The sequence below is a fragment of the Bos mutus genome, chromosome 12, assembly GCF_027580195.1.
Source record: "Bos mutus isolate GX-2022 chromosome 12, NWIPB_WYAK_1.1, whole genome shotgun sequence".
NCBI classification, from domain to species: domain Eukaryota; kingdom Metazoa; phylum Chordata; class Mammalia; order Artiodactyla; family Bovidae; genus Bos; species Bos mutus.
The window spans coordinates 23229587-23254696 of record NC_091628.1 but is presented as its reverse complement, the minus strand read 5'-3'; the positions used below and the strand labels follow the sequence as shown (position 1 = coordinate 23254696).

At 40.7% G+C, this 25110-nt stretch overlaps 1 protein-coding gene across 1 annotated transcript in view; it reads left to right on the top strand.

Annotated features, from left to right (window-relative positions):
- The window catches only part of FREM2 (FRAS1 related extracellular matrix 2), a 166175-nt gene that overhangs the window by 84146 nt on the left and 56919 nt on the right, over positions 1-25110 (top strand). The window contains 2 exon segments of the mRNA XM_005901576.3: positions 2605-2730; positions 3814-4065. Of these exon segments, the coding sequence (XP_005901638.2) occupies positions 2605-2730; positions 3814-4065 (378 nt within the window).

Here is a 25110-nt window from a genome sequence, read left to right as displayed (position 1 = left end):
TGGAGAAGGAAATGGCAGCCCACTCCAGTATTCTGCCTGGAGAATCCCATGGACAGCAGAGCCTGGTGGGCAATAGTCCAGGGTCCCAAAGAGTTGGACGTGACTGAGTAAATGAGCACAACACAGGTATAGTTAAGTGCCTTAAGGCTGGTAAGAGCAGGTACCATCACCACCTCTAGCCTGGGGGAACAGAGAAGGAGGAGCTAGCTGAGTCAGTGTGTGAGCTGGGGCAACCAGTGGGCACAATGACCATTATTTGTTGGGGTGCTGCCAGCTCTGGGACCTTGAGGGCAGGCGGGGGAAGGTCCTGTCTGTGCTGCTCTTTGGCTGGCCCAGCCGGAAGCCAGAGAACAAGGGAAACCTTTGATGTGGTTCACATTAGTCAGCCTTGGGGTACAGGGCAGGGTGGAGAGGGGTGGAACATGGACCTTGATGACCAGTGTCCATTATTCCAGCATCTTTTATAATTATCCAGAGCAGTGTGGCTTACTGTTTTCAAAGTAACCAGAACATTTTCTGTGTATATGTGGGACTTTCAGTGAAACAGACTCCCAGACAAATATCAAAGCATCTCTTTGGGGTTTATCATGCCTAGCTATTGACCTAAACGTTTTATTGAATGTTTTATTGGTAGATGGCTCAAGCAATAAAGAATCTGCTTGCAATGCAGGAGATGCCAGTTCAATCCCTGAGCCAGGAAGATCCCTTGGAGGAGGAAATGGCAACCTACTCCAGTATTCTTATCTGGGAAATCCCCTGGACAGAGGAGCCTGGCAACTATAGTCCATGGGGTCACAGAGAATTGGGCCTGACTGAGCACATGATTGATAGACAGTTTTACATTGAACCATAATTTTCAACAACTTCATTATGCCATTTTTACTATTTACTGTACCTCTCCTCTACTTTACAAAATGAATCATTGAGACTTACAGTATTGTATAATGTTGTATACTCAAGAAATGATAGATGTGTTCATTACGGTCAATATATAGATGTATCAATTCTATAGGGACTACAAACAAAATCACCAGGTGTTAAACAATGCATAATTATACTTTTAATCATTAATCATTTAGAAGGGACACATGGGCTTAAAAAAATAATAGAATGGCCATTACAAGATCTGAATTTTAATCTGAACTTGATCAGTAAGAGTTCTTGACAAGTAATTTCAACTCCGTGGGTCCAAGTTCCCTCATCAAAGTGAGGGGTGAGACAAGAGTACTTCTATGGTCTCTTCTACATCTAAAAGCCAAACTGCTCCATTGGAAGATGGTGATCTTCACCAAGAGAATGAGGTTGGATTTAAAGGAAGTGTGTCAGCAGCACTTACTAATTGAGAAAAAAGCAATTACTGGAGTTGAATGCAATGCTGTGTTCTATTTCTGGGTTAAGAATTCATTGGTCTGGAGCCTACCTGCATTATAGCTGTTTCTTCTCCCCTCTCTTTCCTCCTTCCCCTCATGCTGAGCTCTTCTGAAAGAGTATGTGGGGAGGGGGAGGGGCGGGGTGCCTATATACAATGGAATATTCAGTTCAGTTCAGTTCAGTCACTCAGTCGTGTCTGACTCTTTGCAACCCCATGAATCACAGCATACCAGGCCTCCCTGTTCATCACCAACTCCCAGAGTTTACTCAAACTCATGTCCATCGAGTCAGTGATGCCATCCAGCCATCTCATCCTCTGCCGTCCCCTTCTCCTCTTGCCCCTAATCCTTCCCAGCATCAGGGTCTTTTTCAATGAGTCAGCTCTTTGCATGAGGTGGCCAAAGTATTGGAGTTTCAGCTTTAGCAATGGAATATTACTCAGCCATAAAAAGGAATGAAATTGGGTCATTTGCAGAGACATGGAGACTGTCATACAGAGTAAGAAATAGACAAGCAAATACTGTATATTAATGAATATATGTGGAATCTAGAAAATGGTAAAGATGATCTATTTGCAAAGCAGAAATAGAGACAGAAATGTAGATATGTGGGGGCATGGAGGGAGGGCGGGGCAGGGAAGGTCAATGATGAATTGGGAGGTTTGGCTTGACATATGTACACTACTGTGTATAAAATAGGTAACCAATGAGAACCGACAGTATAGCACAGTGCTCTGTGTTGACCAAAATGGGAAGGAAATCCAAAAATAAAAGATGAGATGTTATATACATATGGCTGATTCGCTTTACTGTGCAGCTGAAGTTGACACAGCAGCACAGAGTAACTGTACTCAATTAAAAACAAAACTAAATAAGCCATAAGTGTACAAATATCCCCTCCGTCTTGAACCTTGTTCCCACCTCCCCTGTCCCACCCATCTAGGTCATCACAGAGCACCACGCTAACAATTATGCAAATAATGATAATGATGATAAAGAGGAGGAAGAGAGCAGGAGGGTAACAATGAACCAAAATAATAATGATATTAAGAAGAAGAATAAAACTGAGATGTATAACAAATAAGTAAATAAAATTGAGATCGTACATGAGGAAAAATTTTAAAATAAAAGAATATGCAAGGGGAAATGATCAGTCACGAGAGCAGTTTTGATTTGCACAAGATCGTTTCACATATAAGAAGCTCAGACAAAAACAATTGTATTTTCTCCTTAGAATCAACTGTGTTCATCCCCCAGTCTGAGTACTCCATTGAAGAGGATGTTGGCGAACTGTTCATTCCCATCAGGAGAAGTGGAGACGTGAGCCAGGAGTTGATGGTGATCTGTTATACGCGGCAAGGTAGCTTGATTTGCAAATGAAATAAAATGTCCCCACAAAGATATAAATAAGCCTCTTAACATGTCAGAGCTATAACATTAAGCCATGAAGATTATACTTTTTTAGTACAATTTTCAAAAAGAAAAAAAAAAGTGCATGCAGACATCCTCCTTCACTATGGCACCTTTGAGGGTCTGGAAGGACTTTGCTGCTTATTGAAAACATTTCTGATATACTTGGTTTACTCTAATACTCAAGGCCTTTGGGATTGCAGGAAATTGAAGTTCCCCTCCTCTACTCAAGCCTGCTCAAGTAGAAGGAGATTACTATTAAAAACAACAACCAAAAGAAGAGGCAAGGAAATGCATACCCAAGGAAAAGAACTAATTTTAAACTAGTTTGAGACTCATTGCAACCAAATTTAAAAACGCTTGTCTTGCTCATTGAGTCAGCATGCTCTGAAAGGTGATTTTATGTAACACAAAATTTAGATCAAAACATAATATAATTAATATTCTAAACACCTTTCTAGGAAACAGGTAAATTTTTTCTAAGCATATAAAAGAAAAGGTCTTAGGTACAGTTAACACCTTAGCAGACTTTCATTAAAATTTTCATTAATGTATATGAGTTGAAAGTCAATAAAGTATGGTGGTCAAAATGCAAATTTCAGGATCAACCTTGAGCTCTGGGTCCCAGAGCAAGTGGTTTGACTTCTATAAACCTCAGTTACCAAACGTGTAAAACCCAATAGACTGGTTAAGAGGATTAAGGAGCCAATGCATGGAAATCGCTTGGCACTTTGCCTGTACACCGCAAGCATTTGAAGAGTAGGAGCTATTATATTATATTATTGTGTTGCTTTAAAAAGACCACTGGCAGGAAGTAGAGGAGAAAACACTTGAAATGTAACATTTGTCATATGTTGGAGACCATTATGAAGATGACTCATAATGCCAGAATAGTATGTAGGCGCTATTGTGATTTCCAGGAGTATTCATAGATACGATGGACCATGAAAATGCTACAGATGAAAATAATCGTTTCTGGAAATACTCTTATAGTATGTTTTATAAGCCCCTTTTGGATCCTCCCTGCCTCCAGGAACGGCAAGAGGAACCGTGCCAACGTCTGTGCTCTCCTATTCTGATTACATATCCCGGCCCGAGGACCACACCAGTGTTATCCGCTTTGACAAAGATGAGCGGGAGAAGATGTGCAGGGTCGTTATAATTGATGACTCCTTGTTTGAAGAGGAGGAAACATTCCACGTTCTCCTGAGCATGCCGATGGGTGGGCGAATTGGATCAGAGTTCCCAGGGGCTCAGGTTACAATCAAACCCGACAAAGACGACGGTAAGTACTAATTTACCTAAAAATTATTCCTCCTACCAGGCAGACCAGCCCTCTAAACCTTCTAGAGGCAAAGCCCTCTAAACAGAAAGAATGAGAGTGTGAAAGAATTTTCATGTGTGCATTTATCTTATGTTTGACTTTATAGTGTGATTAGGTTTCTAGGCTGGCTGCATGAGTCCACTGTCTTTCTCGCTTTAGTGCTTTGGAAGGGTAAAGCCACACCTATGCGTGTTTTCTCCTGTGTACAGTTTCTTTGACAATGCCATGTCCCGTTAAGTGAATAAATTTAAAAATTTCATGGCGAAGAATCGAAGCAGTTTTAATAAATGATTTGTTATTTTATTTGTTTTGCTTCAATTGTAAAAGCTTATTTTTTGTAACTCGAATCTCTGTGTTTGAATTTGTTTAACCAAGAAACTAGCAGACAATTCTATTAAACGAAGAACTAGGAACGTGATAAGTATACGGGAAATTAAGTCCAACAGGCTTCCAAAAAGGAGGAGAGTTTATCCTGACTCTTCTTCATGAGGGAAACCTAATTACCATAAAATAATCCTCCCAGGCTTCCCTGGTGGCTCAGATGATAAAGAATCCACCTGCAATGCAGGAGACCTGGGTTCAGTCCTTGGGATGGGAAGACCCCCTGGAGAAGGGAATGGCAACCCATTCCAGTATTCTTGCCTGGAGAATCCCATGTATACAGGAATCTGGCAGGCTACAGTCCATGGAGTCACAAAGATTTAGATGTGACTGAGCGACTAGTACACACATACACACACACACACACACAGATTTGTTCATTAGGAAGAGTGTGTTAAGTCAGTGCTAGCGATATTTCACTAATCTTTGCTGTCAATCTTTGGCAGTTAATTAAGGAACATTTCAGCTGATTCCAGTTTCAGCTTTTGTGTGCCAACCCAGGGGTTGGGGTTTTAGCTATGGTGGCTGAGGTTTTAGCTACAGGGGCTGGCTTCCTCAGCCACCCTGGAGAAATTATCACGCTGGTAGATATAAACCAGAGACATGTAAAAGGTAGAATGATGCACCCTGTGGTAAATGTAAGTCAAGTCAGTGCCATTCAAAAGCTTACTGACGTTAAAAAAGCTTTCTCAACAGCAGGAGTACTATAGAGAAGAAAATATTTCTAGTGCTAGAAAAATACATCATGGTATGGTGTGTGGGTGAAATATGGTTTATTCGTTTGAACTGAACTGACAGGCCTGATCACCATCCTTTTTATTCTTGAATACTTTTATTTGCATTTGGGTAAACTCCAGTTAAGTAAGGGCTTCCCTGGTGGCTCAGCTGGTAAAGAATCCGCCTGCAATGCAGGAGACCTGGGTTCAATCCCTGGGTTGGGAAGATCCCCTAGAGAATGGAAAGGCTAGCCCCTCCAGTATTCTGGCCTGGAGAATTCCGTGGACTGTATAGTCCATGGGGTTGCAAAGAGTTGGACCCGACTGAGCAACTTTCACCTTCACCTCACCAGTTAAGTAATGCCAGGTCAATATGTAAGGAATGGCCAAACTCAGTTAAATTAACAGCTTGATGAAGTGACATTCTGCCAAGAATGACATTCCTCATCTTAGCCAAAAGGCCAAGAAATGATGACAAAGTTACATTCTGTATGTAGTATGCTTGAGTTAGAACAATATTAAAAATCAAGAAATGGAAAAATGAGTTTCTAACTGCTCAGAATATTAATGCATTGAAGCCATTAACAGACTGTTTAATATAGTTGATAATGCTAAGGATTCAGTGAAAGCTAATGGATGTTTAATGAGTTTCTAGTCTGTGGGAGGCATTGCAAGAATGCGCTGAATAGTAAAGATTATACCAGTTTTTCCACATGGGAAGACTACTAGTTTAATGATGTAGATATTACACTCTTTGAAAACAAAAATAAGATAAAGGAAAACATATAGGAAATGTCTTGCCTTTTAAAAAAATAGTTAACCTCACGTACCACACACACAGTGAGTATTTATTCTGTACTTACTAAGTGTAACATGTGGGAACTATAGAGACATTTAATGTGGAGGCCAAGATCTCACAAAGCTTAAAATCTATTTCGGGGAAAAAAACCTAAGTACATAAAAGGTTAAAGGAGAATAATTTATAAATGATCATTTGGGACAGTAAAATGGAGACAGAAGATGGCAGTTCAGTTCAGTTCAGTCGCTCAGTCGTGTCCGACTCTTTGCGACCCCATGGACTGCAGCACGCCAGGCTTCCTTGTCCTTCACCATCGCCCAGAGCTTGCTCAAGCTCATGTCGGTGATGCCATCCAACCGTCTGATCCTCTGTCATCCCCTTCTCCTCCTGCCTTCAATCGTTCCCAGCATCGGGGTCTTTTCTAATGAGTCAGCTCTTTGCATCAGGTGGCCAAAGTACTGGAGAAGGGACTTTAGACCTTTAAAACAAACTGGTTTTAAATGTTGCCTCTTGTTAAAATGACTAAAAACTAAAATGGTGTGGTCTACTTCCCTCATTTTGTACATCCTTTGGGTTAAACATAAACCATATTATGATAAAGGGCCACTTCATATCATTTTTCAAATTGTAATCGTTTCAGGAGAGGAGTTGTGCAATTACAGGATCAATTTATTTTTGATAAACTCATGAGTGGGAGAGGGCAGGAAGAAAAAGAGTGTTTGTGAATGTGAATGAGTGAGTCATTCCCTAAATATGATTAGGAGGGTCCAGAGAAGGGAGACTTTCCAGGCTTGACCATGGGAGGACCCACAGGGTCCCCAACCCCAGTCCTCTCTTAATTCTGGACCTGGCTGGACACAGAGCCTAGAAGGCCAGCTATTTATTGGGAACAGCTCCACATGGAGCTGGGGGTACAGGGGCATGCATTAAAATAAAGGCAAGTGAGCAAGGGTCTGAGGCTGCTGGGATGGGTTCATTAGCAATGGGGTACCTTTGACTCAAGCTGGTATGGTCATCGGCTCTAAAGGACTTTGCCACAATGCTGCTGTGAACTAGTTTTTTTGAAACTGTTGATACAGTGTACTGCTCACAGCAGGAAAGGCATTCAGAGCTTTGTTCCTTTGTACACACACGAACTTGGCAAGCAGCCACTTGAATCTCTTCTGCCAGTCGCATGAAAACATTCACCACCATTACCAGAAAAGGCAAGAAGAGCTCCAGAGTTCTCTATGAGAACAGCTCACCATTTTATATAATTTGCATTGAAGAATGACCTTATGGCTCCCAAGAAAGTGAGCACAGGGAACCGTGCCAGGGCTTGGGAACGGTTCACCCAGAAGTAAGCTCTCAAACTCATGGAGTGTAAGCTAACAGCTGTGTTGTCTTCTAGAGTGATTCTAAGATATTAAGGCTGCAGTATTGAACAGATCGTACTGTTTGCAGTATTAAGTCAACTCATATCTTTGTTTTTCAGGTCTCTATAGACAGCATATATGTCATATAATAATAACTATAACAAGGAAACTGAAGTGGGTTGCCATTTCCTCCTCTAGGACATCTTCCCAACCCAGGGATCAAACCCATGTCTCCTGCATTGACATTACAGGAGCCACCTGGGAAGCCCAATAACTATAATCTATAGTCATTAATAGGGGCTTCCCAGGTGGCCCTAGTGGTAAAGAAGCCACCTGCCAATGCAGGAGACATAAGAGATGCAGGTTCAATCCCTGGGTCAGGAAGATCCCCTGGAGGAGGGCATGGCAACCCACTCCAGAATTCTTGTCTGGAGAATCCGCATGGACAGAGGAGCCTGGGCTATAGTCCATGGAGGAGCAGAGAGTCAGACATGACTGAAGCGACTTAGCATGCATGCATAGTTATATATAACTATTGTATATGGTAACAGTAGCTTAGCTGTGCTAAGCCTTTTACTTAAATGATTTCATTTAATACAGAGACACACAGACTATGAGCATGGTTCTGTTATACTCAGTTTTATTATCTTTGAGTGGCCAGGTAACCTGCTCAAGGTCAAATAGCTGAGAAGAATTTGCCAGGCTGACAACACAGAGTCCATGGCACAATCGGTATGTTGCCCACATCATAGTGTACTGGCAGCATGTATATTGAACAGTTATTATAGAGTGTATATTTTATACTGTAATATTCAAAAATAGCATGAGGCATCCTAGTAGAGATGAAACACGCTGTATACTTTTCTATGCATGTTGCACTTGATGATCCTAGAATACTTCAAATGTTAGCAGTTACAGATATTCGGCTAACTAGTGCATGAATTATTTTGGCTCACCTTTATCAGTTAAAATTCCTCCAGGATCACTAGGAGAACATATGAGTGGAGTCTGGCAGTTCAGTTGTACAAAGTAAAGCATTGCTTTTCCACACCATTTAGCAAAGTGCCTAGTGGAAGGTTTTCCCGTCTGAAGGACTGGGCTGGAACTGTCCTGTCAAGCCCTTATGGATAAATGGCATCTTGTGTTTGTTTTGTCTTTTGCACGGTAATGCTATCTGCCTCACTCCCATCTTTTCCACACGGGAGAGAGAATGCTGGCTATGTAATACCGTCTTGTAGATGTCGAAGGATAAATATTGCTGATTTATATCACTAAATCCCTGGAAGCAAGTCACTAAAAACATTAGAAACCTCAAGATCTCAGTCACAGGTGAACTCCACGTTAGTGCTAAAAATCACATAAATGTGAGAAGCAACTTCTCAGATCCTAGACTTCAGATTTTAATAAGCCCAATTTCAATAAGCTTGAAATTATTATTAAAAGAGATATTACAATTTAAAAAACAACAAACTTCATTAGAGATCAAACCATTAGAAAAGATATCTTAGTAAATCTTAGTGTCAGCATCAGAAACTCCAAATTATTCACCAGCAACAGAGATTTAACGTATCCTTTTGTCTAAATCATAAAACACAAAGAAAATGCCGATAATCTGAGGCTACAGCTTAGCTGAAAACAGGACTTTTAAAGCCTTGATCTGCATGCTCCATGATGTAAACAGAGGTCAGAATCTTTGAAACACTACAGTGAAATCACAGAGGTCTGAGTGTTTATTTAATAAGTCCAGACAGTGCACATATATGTACCTGTGGTCTGTTGAAAATATATGCTTCATAAAATCGATTACTAATTAGACAACAGCATCTTCTTTAATTGTTTTAGAATGAAAAGTTAAGAAAGCGTTTTGGAATTTATGTACTATTTTCTGAGACATTTGGTTGAGCAACTGGTCACCGTAGAAATGTGACACTTGTTAGTTTGGTTTTCTACGACACTTGTCACCAAATGAAGGTAGATCTCAGATTAGAAGTCCTGAAGGGTCACCGTGTTCTCGGGATGTCTTCCTTGCTCTGCACAGGTAGCTGTTACCTTTCACAGGAGGCTCATGAATTTTATGATTTCCCTAAGAAGCAGGTCTTCATTCTGCCTTACTGAAGCAGATGTTTGCATCTCTTCTCTCCCTTTATTCCCAGTTTATCAGTCATATACATACCTTTTTTTTTTGTCATTGGCCTTTTGAATCTGCCTTTAAATGACGTCAAGAAACTTGCTACTGACCTCGAGAGATACAAAATTACCCAATAAAGAATACAGGTAATATCATTTGATAAAACCAGCGAGCTACATTGTGCTACAAAGATCACAATGATAATGTATGTTAGGATTATAAAGTGTAGCTAAAACTAAACAAACCTCTTTTCTTTGGGCCATTTGTAGCAGTTTGAAGCACTTAAAATTATGGGTAAAACTTTCCCCTTCACACTTCTAGAGACGTAAAGCATCGCTTCATCCTTTTCCTAAGAAACAGGTCTTCATTCTGATGTAGTGAGACAGACGACTGAAATAATATATATTCAGACATTTGCTTATTTAAAACATTTTCTGAGCATCTCTAATGCCCCAAATGCTGTGCTAGGGTGAAAGAGAGAAAGGATTTCTCCTGCCCTCACTCACTCACCCTCTCTCTCTCTCTCTATATATATATATATATATATTTGTATATAGATATGTATATGTGTGTGTATATATATATACATCAACACCACATAACACTTAGTAGTACCTTTCCTGAGTAGCATGCACCCCTGAAGGCACCAAGGACACCGTGATGAACAAGACAGGCCCAATCTATAGAGGATTTCCGCAAGAAAATAGGCAAAGGGATACAAGTTAGCCACTGATAAAACCAGGCTCCACATGCAATGAAGTGAAGTGAAATAGCTCAGTCGTGTCTGACTCTTTGCAACCCCGTTGACTGTAGACTACCAGGCTCCTCCCTCCATGGGATTCTCCAGGCAAGAATACTCGAGTGGGTTGCCATTTCCTTCTCCGGGGGATCTTCCCGACCCAGGGATCGAACCCGGGTCTCCCACATTGCAGGCAGACTCTTTAACCTCTGAGCCACCAGGGAAGCCACATGCAATGGGTGTTTTCAAAACAACATCGAGTGCGGCCTGAGGTTCCAGAAAAGCCACACCAAGAGTCAGGAAGACTGAGTCATGGGAGTTGGCAGCCCAGAAACTGATGTGCATTGTCACATATCCCCTCGGGCTGTGACAGGCTCATCACCATGAAGACCACTACAGTGTCCAGATGAGCCAAATCACAGGACAGGTCAGCAATCATGTAGTTAAACACAGTCCTGGGGAAAGAAATCAAACGACTGGTAGAGCTTTACTAGTCAGTACTTAAAACTCAGAAGAGTCAGTATATTGACCCAGCGAGAGAAAAATAGCTTTCTCTTTACACTTCATAGGGCTGAAATATATCTCAGCTTCCATTTCCCTGATGGTGTTTCACAAACAACCTGCTTTACAATCTCAGGAAGGATGCCACAAAGCTGGAACTCTGCGGTCAAAATGCCAACAAGAAACCCGTTCTTCTTTTGTTGTCATTGTTTGAGAATCACGCTTATTCAGAAGGGTGATTTTTCAGGATTGCACCCACCACCAGGGAAAGCTTTAAAAAGCTTTGCATTCTCAGTGCTGCAAGGTGATCCTCGAAGTACAGAAGAAAATTGTAGAGGGTATAGATGCCACTTCTACACTTTGTGGATCTGTGGTGTGTGGTCCCGAGCTCAGTAAACTGGTAAAATACTATCTACACTACACAATGGGCTTTCCCAGTGGCTCAGTGGTCAAGAATCCACCTGCCAATGCAAGGAGCTGCAGGAGATGCGTGTTTGATCCTTGGGTCGGGAAAATCCCCTGGAGAAGGAAATGACCACCCACCCCAGTATTCTTGCCTGGAGAATCCCACAGACAGAGGAGCCTTGTGTGCTACAGTCCTTGTGGGCTACAGTCGTGTCCAGAGTCGGACATGACTGAAGTGACTTACCGTGCGAGCAGGCACTCTGCACAACAGGGATGTACTGAGAGTTTACCCACTTTCCAAGGGGTCATTATCCTCCCAACGCATCTAGCTTGCTTGCCTTAACTGATATTGGTCCAGAATATATAAAGTTCTTTAAAATGTCAGCACATCTTAACAGCTCTGTATACCAGACTTACTTCAATATACCAAGAGGACAAATAAACTATTAGCAGGAGAGGTTTGATTAATTCTCTGAGGACAATTTCATTACCGTGTTCAAAACATGATATCCCTCGACATTTCTGTGAAGAGGGAAACTCCATTAAACTCTTGTGTTATCATTGTGGGGGACCCGATAATTGAGTTATGTGAGGGGTCTGTTTCTTATTTTTCTTTTGAAACAAGGAAAGTACTATAGACATATGAGTCACCGTGGCCCTAAGGCCTTAGCTTCTGAAAGAAATCAATGCAAATCAAGGGAAAAAATAGAGAACAGTGGTCCTTGCTCTAACCTGGTTTTCGTCCTGTATTTTTTTTTAATTACTTTATTTGCTATTTATTTATTTGGCTGCACCAAGTCATGGCATGTGGGTTCTTTAGTTGCTGGCATGTGGGATCTAGTTCCCTGACCAGGGATTGAAACTAGGACCCTGCATGGGGAATGTGGAGTCTTAGCCACTGGACCACCAGGGATGTCCTTCCTCCTGATTCCTTAATCTTGGTGACTAGTTCTACCATGACTAGACTTTCTTCTTCCACTCTCCACCCCAAATCCTTGATTCTGTCTCCCTTATACCTCCAAATGTGATGTGTTTGCTGTCTTTTACACCCATCAGAACCGCTCCCATCTTGTGCTAGCCAGCTTCACGCCCATGCATGCGTGCCAAGTCGCTTCAGCCATGTCCGACTCTTTGTGACCCCATGGACTGTAGCCCGTCAAGCTCCCCTGTCCGTGGAATTCTCCAGGCAGGAATACTGGAGTGGCTTCCCATGCCCTCCTCCAGGGGATCTTCCTGACTCAGGGATCAAACCTGAGGCTCCTGCATTGCAGGCAGATTCTTTACTGCTGAGCCACTGGAGAAGCACCCAGCCAGCTTCATTATCTGGGCTAAATTCCTGAGATTGCTAACTAGTCTCTCTGCTTCCAGTTTGCCACCTGCCATGGGCATCCATCCTCTAGACCCTGTACATGCATGTTTCATCACATCCCTCCCCTTCTTGAAACTGAACCCACTTGTTATGGGATAACTTCTGGGGTAAGCTTCCAACCCCTTGGCACAGCACACGTGCCCTGCCGTTGCCTTCTTTTTTATTTGTATTTATTTGACTGCACTGGGTCTTAGTTGTGGCATGTGGGATCTAGTTCCCTGACCAGGGATTGAACCTGGGTACCCTGCATTGGGTGCTCAGAATTTTCGCCACTGGACCACCAGGGAAGTCCCTGGCTGATGCCTTCTGTTTTCCCTTTTCCCCCATCTCCTCACCCCAAGTAGCATACCAGCCATGCCAAATGCTTCCTGAGCCCCCAGACACTTGAAGCTGTCCCTTTTATCCCAGGAGGTTATATGGCTTTATTTTTTTTAATCTTGCTTTTTAAAAATATCAGACAGCTCTTCTCTATAAATTAAGACAAAGCACAAGTTGAAAGGGTGAAATACGATGTTATCTTGGGACCCAGATATATTACTGAGTAAATTTTATCTGAATATGAGAAATCGTTTGAAAATCGTAATGTCTATATTTTTATCTTCTGTGCTTATGGTTTCTCCTTACTGTGCAAACCATTTATAAGAAAGAATGATTTTCTGACTCCTATTTTTCCTTGAGAGGAAGCAACTATTTTCCTTGCAATAAAGAATGGGGATAGTCAGCATAAACAGGTCACATGGATGTTAAATGAGAGAAATAGCTGCCAACTAGTATCATTATCAACAAGAAAAGCACCAACCTGAGAAGGCCAGGAAGGGGATGTGCAGAGACCTGAGAGCTTAGTGACCTGACTTTGCACAGCTGGGCTGGATTCTCCATACTGCAGACCAGAAACCTAAGAACCAAAGAGGTTGACTTTCCCAGTGTCAGGCATTTCTGAAATGACTGAAAGGGGCCTTCACTCATGGCTTGTAGGAGAGCTTCTTTTGTTTTGTTTTGTTTTGTGTTTCCTAATCACACTACAAGAGGACGGAAGAGCCCTGGACCACTTTTGAGGGTCTACACTAAAAAGCAATAAAGCAGAATCACCCGCTGCTACTGAGTAATACAGGGGAAAACGAGGAAGGAGGATTCTTACACAAAGGGAGCCCATTGTCTCAGCTGGAAATGGAATGGCTTTAGCTCTTTATTCTAGAATCCCTTTCTTTGCTGCCTGCAGGCGTGTTTCAAGTGTCAATTATTGAACAGTCTGTGGTCAAGGTTATTTGTTTTTCCAGTGTCAACCACATGCCTTTATTCCTGAGACCTCACACAGACTGTGTTTGACACCATGTTGGCCGTACTCTTCTGGGATTCCCACATAAATCATCCTGATGTCAAAGTCTCTATGGATTCTGAAATCTTACTTATGAAATTCTCTTTAGTCAGCAGGAACAAAAATGTACATGCCTGCCTTCTGATGGGTGATTTGGGGAGCAGTAACAATTTTAAAGGAATGGAGAAATTAAGCATAACGTGACACCTTATTTTTCTTTTCTTTCTATAAAGGTCTGATCTTGTTATTATTTTTAATAAAGACATTTTTCTTCATAACTGAAAAATATTGATCTATAACATATTCTAATTTTTCTCTTACATGGAATATTCGGGCTCTGCCTTTACAGATGCTCATTAAGCTTCTTTTTAAAAAAATATTCTTAAAGTGCAAACTTTTCCATTATTTAATTATTTTCAGAGACAGCACTACATCATGAAAAGAAACACAGCTTTTGCAGCCTTAGAGACTTAGGCTTGAATCCTGCATCTACTACATCCACACTATGTAACCTTAAGATAATTATTTAATCTAAGTCTACATTTCATTTGGTTTGTAAACAGCAGATAAAAACAATGACCTTAGAAGCCTATTAACCTATAGGCTGTTGGGAGCACCATAGGTTAATATAACAAGATTCTAGAGATTCTGATGTGACCTAAAGAGGCAGACACTCAGCAAAAGTAGCGATTACGTCATAATATTACTCTTACACTAACTGTATTATTTATTGGTGTGTTATTATTTATTTGTCTTAGCCACTGGACCACCAGGGAAGCCCTAAATGTGATGATTTGTATTGGTAACACTGGAAGCAGTCTGCATACTTTTTTTTTTTTATCTCATGTGTCAGGCTCTATGCTTCTCATTGGAGTTTACAGATGATAACGGATGAACAGTACTTGATTTCTGCCTTTGGGGGTGTCTCTGCCTAATGAGGGAGAGGAGTGAGTGAGTGAACAGAGTGTGAAAAGTGTGACGTGGGAAGTGTGAGCTGGCTGGACATGCTTGACTGTCAACTGGATATGTGGATATATGGATATCCACATGGATATATGTCAACTGGATTCACAACTTCCATATGTGAATATGGAAAGAGACCAACTCTGTAGGGCCTTGCAAACTCTTAGATAATGATTTTTTGAAAAGCACAGTAACTACTCAGTTCCCTGGAAAGCACACTCCTCCACAGCACTGCAAAATACTGCAGCAAGGTGGTAAAGAGGCCAGAATCTTTAACGAGTTTAAAATGTTTCCGATCTTAACAAGAGAGAAAAGACTCTCTGCTTTGTCATAAATACTTTTCTTAAATCTAATATTTTAAGAAATATTAGATTTAGTATTTTGAGGCTGTGGTTCATGGAGGTATGGTGTGCAGATTAACTCTTGCTTAGTATTAACATTTTTATTACAAAATTATTGCATGAGAACCAAATAGAAGAACATCACCTAAATGGCAGTAGCCTTAGCTCCCTCGTCAAACCCACCCGTCTCCCTTGAGGTCACTTGAGTACCGTGTGTGGCTTTTCTGTATACACAGTCACATGCACACATTTCTTTTGACTTTGACTAGAATTAATTGTTGTTATAGCAAAGAAGCAACAAGCACATATTTCCTAGAATATGGGAGACAGTCTGTCTTCCTTCCCACTTACTGGCTATTGATCTTGAATTCCTGGACTTTAGTTTCTTTATCTGTATAGTAGAGATGATAACAAACCTACCTCAAAGGGTTATTAGTCCTTAAAACAATTCAGGCACACTAAAAATACTCAATTAATGTTTACTATTTTACTTGTCCTTCCCTTGCTGGTTCAGATGGTAAAAGAATCTGCTTGCAATGCGGGAGACCCAGGTTTGATCCCTGGGTTGGGAAGATCCCCTGGAGAAGGGGGATAGCAACCCACTCCAGTATCCTTGCCTGGAGAATTCAATGGACAGAGGAGCCTGGCAGGCTACAGTTCATGGGATCACAAAGAGTCAGACATGACTGAATGACCGTGTTATGAATATTATTTTATGTTATGCTTACTTCACGGAACAGTGTATCATGAAAAACTTTATGATGGTACCCATAAACCTGACTAATTCTTTTCAGTGGCTACACAATATTTCACAATGTGGCTGTAACGTATTTTAAAAATTCCCTACTGATGAGCATTTAAGTTGTTTTCAGATCTTTTTTCTGTTACACATATGAGATAGTAAATATCTTCTTCACATGTACAAAATATCTTTTATTTCTCTAGTGTTTATCATTATATTAGGTTTTAGATGCCATAAAGGATAGTGGTTAGAGAATTGTACATTGAATCCATTGAGTTGAGAAATCAATTAGTGAGTTATGATCAGCTTTCCTTCCTGTCCCTTGTTTATATGAAACAAATATTAAAAGTCTTAAAAACACTCTTCTAGAGGTGGGTTCTCAACAGTGTTTGTTGAATAAATAATATTCAGGAAGCCTTCTTCAGAGGCTACTGGATGGTAGAAAACTCTAATGATCTTGACATTTAAATTTTATTTTAAACTTATAGCAACCCTGAAAATGACAAAATCAGAGTTTGGGAGTAAAACCAGATTGACAGTAGAATCTCTGATAACATTGTCTTTTCTGGAGAAAAGCTCCCCACATATTCTCAGCTGAAATCTTGGAAAGGTTCAGTCCTTAAGTTATAAGCATTTTTAGACATGTCCTGTCTTTTCTTTCTTCTTTCTGAGGCAATTATAGTTGGCAAGGGGAAAAAATGTCAAAACATGCCTTTAAACTGATATATACTAAATCTATATTTGAACTTTATTTTTCCAACAGAAATTTTGAAAATGCTTGTTAAAGACTAACTATGGAGTCGTTCTTAAGAATGTTTATGTATTTTTTGAAAGAAAAGTACAGAAAGGCCCAGTCAAAATTATTTAACACTAGTTTTTTTTAAGATGTCATTTATAGAAGGAAGTTAACCTGATTTTGTTTTTCTTCCTATTTACAAAAGTAATACATGCTACTTGGAAAAAAAAAAACAGTAAACTATAGCAAATTAGTATGTGGAAGAAACGCGTAGCAAAGGAGGTAAAATTTCCTCCTAATCCCATCTCTAGGACGTAACGAGTCAGCAGTTTGATATACAGTCTATATCCATTCTACACCACCTTCCTTCTTCCTTATTGGCTTCATATAGCCTTCTTGCATCCTTGTATTTTACCTGTTTTCCTCCAGTTTTGTTTACAGCTATGTTTATAAGTCTTTTTGTTCTTTAATCCAGTCTATCAGTTTTAAATAAGAAAAGTTAAACAGTGTACCTTATTCTAATTAAGTAATATATTTGTGCTTTTTATTTGGCATCTGTCTGTATGGATTTTTCCTTTACAGCTTCTTCTTTTGTCCAGAAAGTTTTCTGTATCCTTTGTGAAACTTTTATTTTCTGCTGGTTTCTGTCCTATTGGTGGCAAAGCATAATATTAATGAAGATAATTTACTATCTGCCTAACAAAGTTTACTCTCTTGAAAAAGACAAGGACATGGAAGAGTTTAGAGACCCACTGAACTCCTCCATTTATAACTTCCTCTCTGTTGTTTCAAGTTTCAGTTTCAGCATTAAGTTGAAAATATCATTTATGATGATCATTTATGCTTGCAGTAAGTAGTTGGATTTACCAGTATATTTTATCCGTTGCTTAGCCAGATCTCTTTCATTCAGTTCTTCTCTTTGATTTTACTCAATGTGTATCTATAAGTGAGTAAAACCTTTGTTTTTGATTGCTGAAAATATCTATATTTTGCCCTTGAATTCTGTTTTCATTTGGTTTCTTCGATTCCAGTATTGGTTCACAGCCTTAAAATACCAGCAGAAGAATTCACTTCTGGCTCCACTCACCACTATGAAGTCCTGTTGTTCTGTTACACTTTTAGTTCACAGAAATGCTTACCTGTTTTTGAGCACAGCTATCCCATTCCTTATCAAGTATAATAATGATAAGTGAAAATCTTCAAAGCTACCAAAAAGAAATGTCATGCTGTCTTTCATTTTTAATCTCTCATTACTGCTGATGAAGCCAAGTAGAGGGTGTAAAATCACAAAACTGTCTTTAACCAGACATCAATGTCTTACTAGCTTTTATGTATACATATATACCTTTAAAAAGGGAAAGGAAAAAAATCAACTTCCTAGCCTGGTGTTTCAGTTTATGAATGAACTTAATACAATCAGTCTCCTTCTGGGAGAATTTGCGCTTGTTTTCACTTTTGCCCTAGTATAAATGAAGTACAACATATACCTGTGTATGTGTCTTTGTACATTTATGTTAACATTTCTGTATGATAAACTCCCATTTATTGAACTGTGGGGTGAACGTTATGTTCGTTAAAATCTTGTGACCACCTTTTGTATTATGACCTCTCTCTTGCCTTAAAGTTAATTAGCTCAAGGGCACACAGGGCTTCCCAGGTGGCTCCGTGGTAAAGAACCCACCTGTCAATGCAAGAGACAAAGACGTGGGGTTGACCCCTGGGTTGGGAAGATCCCCTGGAGGAGGGCATGGCAACCCACTGCAGTATTCTTGCCTGAAGGAGTCTGTGAATGGAGGAGCCTGTCGGGCTACAGTCCATGGGGTCGCAAAGAGTCAGACACGACTGAATCAGCTCAGCGTACACACAAGGACACACACTTTTTCTTGGTCTGGATCACAATCCACTATTTCCCTGATGCGTGGTTTTAGGCAGATCTCTTAATTTCCCTAATCCTTAGTTTCTTTGTCTGTGAAAACAGGACTCACATACCTCACAGGGTGGCTGTAAGGATGAAGTAAGATAGTGTTGTATCTAACCACGAATCACCGTTTGCTAAAACACTGACATAAGCAAAAAACAACCTGCAGATTGCTGAGACCTGTAGAGGTTTTCAAAAACACTGGTGCGATGCGTGAGTGGAGCGGGGTATATGTAAACCTCTGTACCTTCTGCACAATTTTGCTGGGAACTGAAAACTACTCTAAAAAATATAGTCAACTGAAAAATGAGAAAGAAAAAGAGACAGTGCTGGTGCCTAGGGGTCACCCACCGGAAATTCTGATTCGATAAATGGGAGGTGAGACCGAGCCTCGGTATCTTTAAATTTCCTTGGATAAATCTGATGCGCATCTAACCTGGAAAAGCCTGCAGGCAAAGTATTTTAAAAGTGAAAGTAAAAAAATCTCTTGGAGTTCATGGTGGTGGCTTTCCCTCGCCCCTGTGGGCTTGCTCCAGATTCAAATGGCTGCCCTCCACAGTCATTTTAGTGCAAAGACATCTTCTTCATCCTCCTGAGGCTTTGTAACCCCTACTCCCTGCTGCTAAGGACTGTGGTCTTCTAACTCACCCACCACAAAGACACACAGTCAGTTCCCTACATACAAATGATTCCATTCTGACGGCACACTGGTGAGTCCAGTTTGTTCCTAAGTCCAACAAAGTCAACCTTGGTAAGCAGTGATGGCTCAGATGGTAAAGAATTCACCTACAATGCAGGAAACCTGGGTTCAACCCCTGGATTAGGAAGATCCTGTAGAGAAGGAAATGGCAACCCTGAAAATTTTTCTCGCCTGGAAAATTCTGTGGACAGAGGAGCCTGGTGGGCTACAATCCATGGTGTCCCAAAGAGTCAGACATGACTGAGCAACTAACACTTTTCACCCAACTTACACAATTTGCCATATAGTACTATAATAGGTTTGTAATTGTAACTGTGCTATATTAAGTTAATAATATATACAAAACACAAAAACAAAAAATTAAGAAAACATTTTTATGTATTTATTTTCCCACCCTGCCTTCTCCCACAGAGTCCAAAAGACTGTTCTATACATCTGTGTCTCTTTTGCTGTCTCACATATAGGGTTGTCATTACCATCTTTCTAAATTCCATATATATGCATTAGTATTCTGTATTGGTGTTTTTCTTTCCGGCTTACTTCACCCTGTATAATAGGCTCCAGTTTCATCCACCTCATTAGAACTGACTCAAATGTATTCTTTTTAATGGCTGAGTAATACTCCATTGTGTGTATGTACCACAGCTTTCTTATCCATTCGTCTGCTGATGGACATCTAGGTTGCTTCCATGTCCTGGCTATTATAAACAGTGCTGCGATGAACATTGGGGTACACGTGTCTCTTTCAATTCTGGTTTCCTCAGTGTATATGCCCAGCAGTGGGATTTCTGGGTCATAAGGCAGTTCTATTTCCAGAAGAAAACATATTTAATCTTATAGTACAGTAATATGGCACCCCACTCCAGTACTCTTGCCTGGAAAATCCCATGGATGGAGGAGCCTGGTAGGCTGCAGTCCGTGGGGTCACTAAGAGTTGGACACAACTGAGCGACTTCACTTTCATGCATTAGAAAAGGAAATGGCAACCCACTCCAGTGTTCTTGCCTGGAGAATCCCAGGGACGGGGGAGTCTGGTGGGCTGCCGTCTCTGGGGTTGCACAGAATCGGACATGACTGAAGCGACTTAGCAGCAGCAGCAGCACAGTAATATCAGCTACATTACTGCTACCTTTATACCTGCTTCAGGACACTCTGGGTTCAAAATAAAAATATTGTGTTACTGCACTCTGTACAGTGCGTGTGTGCATGCTTAGTTGCTCGGTCATGTCTGACTCTTTTGTGACCCCATGGACTGTAGCCCGCCAGGCTCCTCTGTCCATGGGATTTCCCAGGCAAGAATACTGGAGTGGGTTATCATTTCGTCATCCAAGGAATCTTCCCCTGCCCAGGGATCAAACCTGTATCTCCTGCACTGGCAGGCTGATTCATTACCACTGAGCCACCTGGAAAGCCCGCTGTACATAGCACTGTATAATAAAGTACACAAAAGCACAACCACTTGTAGAGGCTGCACACACATGACAGTTCAGACGTGTGAACTAACTTTTGTGTCTGGACACAGGAAAGCACGTTCGCACCTTTGAAAGTTCGCAACTTGAAGGTTCATGTGTAGGGGGACTTCCCGTATTTGTTCATTTGCTCTGGCGAATTAAAGGTCCTATTTTACAGGATGTTCATTCATTCCACAAATGTTAATGGAGCACCCTATGGCCAGGCATTGTTAGGAAAATATCAGTGAATAAAGGAGGTTGAATTCCCCCCCTTAGAGAGCTCAGAGCCTATGGGAGATGCAAGCCTGCCGAGGCTGGAGGGAGGGAGGGCTCTGATGGAGAAGACAGGAGACTCCCTGGCACAAGTGACTTCTAAACAAAAACCTGAGAGGATCAAGAGTTATCCCAATGAGGAGGAGTGAAGAGTGTTCAAGACAATGGCAATGGCATAGTGAAGACTGAGCATGCCACATTTGACATTCAAGACACTGGATTGTTGGATAGAAAGGAGGCCAAAATGCAGTTTAAAAGGCAAATGTTTTTAAAACCAAATGTTTAGTGTTTTACAAACCAGCGTTTTTAATTAATGAAATGATGGTTAGGGAGTTTGGGATGGACATGTATACACTGCTATATGTAAAATGAATAACCAGCAAGATCCTATTATATAGCACAGGGAACTCTGCTCAGTGTTGTGTGGCAGCCTGGATGCGAGAGGAGTTTGGTGGAGAACGGACACGTGTATATGCATGGCTGAGTCTCTCTGCTGTCCACCTGAAACTATCACAGCATTGTTAACTGGCTATTGATCAGTCACTAAGTCGTGTCCGACTCTGCGACCCTGTGGACTGCAGCACGCCCAGCTTTCCTGTCCTTCACTGTCTTCCAGAGTTTGCTCAATTCATGCCCATTGAGTCGATGATGCTCTCTAATCATTTCATCCTCTGCCGCCCCTTCTCCTTTCCCTGCATCAGGGTCTTTCCAGTGAGTCAGTTCTTCACATCAGGTGGCCAGAGTACTGGAGCTTCAGCTTCAGCATCAATCCTTCCAATGAATATTCAAGGTTGATTTCCTTTGATATTAACTGGTTTGATCTCCTTGCTGTCCAAAGGGCTCTCAAGAGTCTTCTCCAGCACCACTATGCGAAAGTATCAATTCTTCAACATTCAACCTTCTTTATGGCCCAACTCTCACATCCATACACAATCATTCGAAAAACCATCGCTTTGACTAGATGGATCTTTGTTGGCAAAGTAACGTCTCTGTTTTTTAATGCTCTGTCTAGGTTTGTCATAGCTTTCCTTACAAGGAGCAAGCATCTTTTAATTTCATGACTCCACAGTCATGGTCCACAGTGATTTTGGAACGCAAGAAAAGAAAATTTGTCACTGCTTCCATTTCTTCCCCCATCTATTAACATGAAATGATGGGACTGGATGCCATGATCTTAGATTTTTGAGTGTTGAGTTTTAAGCTAGCTCTCTCCTCTTTCACCCTCATCAGGAGGCTCTTTGGTTCCTCTTCAGTTTCTGCCATCAGAGTGATATCACCTGCATATCTGAGGTTGTTGGTATTTCTTCCAGCTATATGCCAATATAAAATAAAATATTTAAAATAAAAAAGCCTGTTTTCAATCCTAAGAGCACTGAAACACTTGACAGGCTTTCCGCAAAGGCATTACCGTGATGGGATTTTCTTTGGTGGATGGCTTCTGGTTAGGAACCTGGCTGAGTGGCTGCTAGAGGGGTTCAATGGTGGGTGATGCTGGCTGTATCTAGGGTAGTGGCTGTGACAGAGAGAGAAGCCAGGGGCGGGGCAGTGGTGGTGAGTCTACTGCGAGTTTGCCTGGAGGTGCCTGTGGCATGGGACTGTATAGGCAGCTGGTTATCAAGGTCCAAAGCTCAGAAGAGAGATCTGAGTTGGAGATAATTTAGGGAGGTTCCTTTCTATTGTTTACAGCACTGAACCAAAAGACGGCATAAAAGTTTTTGTGTATTTTTCTTTTCATTCAGTTCTAAGCAAACATCTTAGAGCTACAACGCCTACTTGACTGATAGTCCAGGTACACGTGAGTAAATAAGATTTGGCTCCAGATAGCAATTACTTCAGGCACCTCTTCCTTTCATCTCCTGAGACACAAAGTAATTGTAAACATCAATCTAGACACCACAGACTCAGCAAGGGAAAAAAGTTCACTTTTTCCCTGTGGGGAAAAACGAGTTATTTTCCCTTTGTCTTCACTGCAGGTGTGTGTGTTGTGCTACTTGTCGAGCCGTCCTCATCAGCATTGTTTGTAAGAAATAGACATGATCCTATCTGTGTTATTTGTGTTGAAAGTCTCTCCAACCTTGAAAGGCATATTAATGTTTAATGAACTAAAACAGACTTTTCTGTAGTCATTGCCTTGATCTGTGCCCTTTATTTAAAAGTGTTAAGACCACAAAGGATACAGAGAGTAAAGCTTGGCTTCCCTTAATTTCACACTATGTCATGTGGCCAAGCTATAAACTTTCCTTGTGGTGCTCACACACTATTTGGATATAACTTATCTTTTGTCTCCAGAGGGAATTAACATGCATTCTGCATGTTTTCTGTGGATGATGGAGTGGGGAAGAATGACTGTTTTATGGCATTTTGTGGATGTGGGCTGTGGCATACACGACTTTAATTGATCGTTCTCTTATTCCAGGTAGTAATATCAGCCGCTGACTTTTCTTTATTAAGACTGTGAACTTACAAGACATAGCGTGTATTTAAGATCTGACTCTAGGGACTCTCCTAGTGGTCCAGTGGTTAAGACTCTTTGCTTCCAATGCAGGGGGCACGGATTCAATCCCTGCTTGGGGAACTAAGATCCATGCCATAAGGCATGACAAAAAAAATTTTTTTTGTTCACAAAATTAAATGGGTCTTTTTTTTCTGATTTGCTTGAAGTTGTAATGTGGACATTTATAAAACTAATAGACAAAGGTTTACAGTTTACTTAACTTTTGGAGAAACCAAGTGCCCATATAAAAACAAACAAGCATTGTACCAAAGAAAGTTGAGTTAAAATCTTACTTATAAATTATAATAGTTTTGCAAGAACAAGCAATTTTTTTGGATTTTGCCCAAATGTCTTTCAGCTTTTGACAGTTTTCATGCATCTATTCTTTCTTCCTTTTACTTGATTATTATCTATGCATTAAAATGTCCAGTAACCTCTTGCCAGTTATTTTGAGTGATTATTTATAACTCAACTCATTGCTTGAGAATGTTTAAGTCCTTCATATTACATGAGATTCTGTCCAAATGATGACAATTATAAATAGTATTTAAGTTTTAGAGACGGATGATGAGGTATTGAGAAATTGAAACTAGGCAGTTAACAAGAGCTGTTTCTCTTCTAAAAATATTCAATTGTGTTTTAATTTCATTATAGTCACTTTATACTTTAATCACAAAGATTTCAAATTGAATAGTAGACCAATTTGCCAGTCATCATGAATAGAGCACAGAGAGGAAGGGAAATTACATAAATAACTCAAATCCATAGATAGGCAAAAGTCCATCTTAAGGAAAGAAATCTTTCTTAATGCCTTCTATTACCTGTGATAATAAAATTGAGAGATTTAGGATTAAAATCCTTCTTCCATCTTCCCTCTTTCTTTCTGCTGGAGGTACTACATACTACACAATGGTGATATGAAAATGTTGTTTGCATTATTCCCATAAATCTTATTATGTATTGTTACATGCACCGTTACCTCCCACTTGTCTCTCTTCTTCTCTCTTGTTTTTCTCTCTCTCACACACACAGAACATAGGTCAGACCCATAATAAATGTCCTACATATGGTAACTGTTATCATTACTCTTCATTCTTAACAACAATTAGGATTAAAATTTTTCAGAGTACTATGTAAAACATTTTTTCTTACTGAAATGCACATTGAGCGATACCATAAAAACACGTGACCTACAGTTGACGGAGTGAGTCTGAACACACACAGGCAGAACAGAGCTTTGGCTCTGCGGAGCCCATGTGGTGATTGATGATCACCTTCCCTCACATGATTTTATTCTGTTCCACCTCTAGTATGTGTCTGGGAGGCGTAGAGAGACAGGAGGACAGGAGGGATCATGATTAAATAGGGGGTCTTCCTTACTGCACTTCCCAGATCTCCCCCATAACCCATATCTAATCTGCACAATGATGTGGTTTGTCAGAAATGTCAAGAGCCTTAGATTACTCGCTGGATGCCAATGATCAGGCCTCTGCCATAATTATGTTAATAAAAGCCTTTTAAAAGACATACAGATGTGCTTGATGCAGCTGTCTGGTCCAAGTAAGCATTTTCAGAGTTCTGTCTTCACCTTTGCCCCCTCCTCAGGTGTGAGAAATGTAAGGAATTTATTGGCTTGTAGTTGAGGTCCACCTTGGCTGAGGTGAATAAGATAACCTTCAT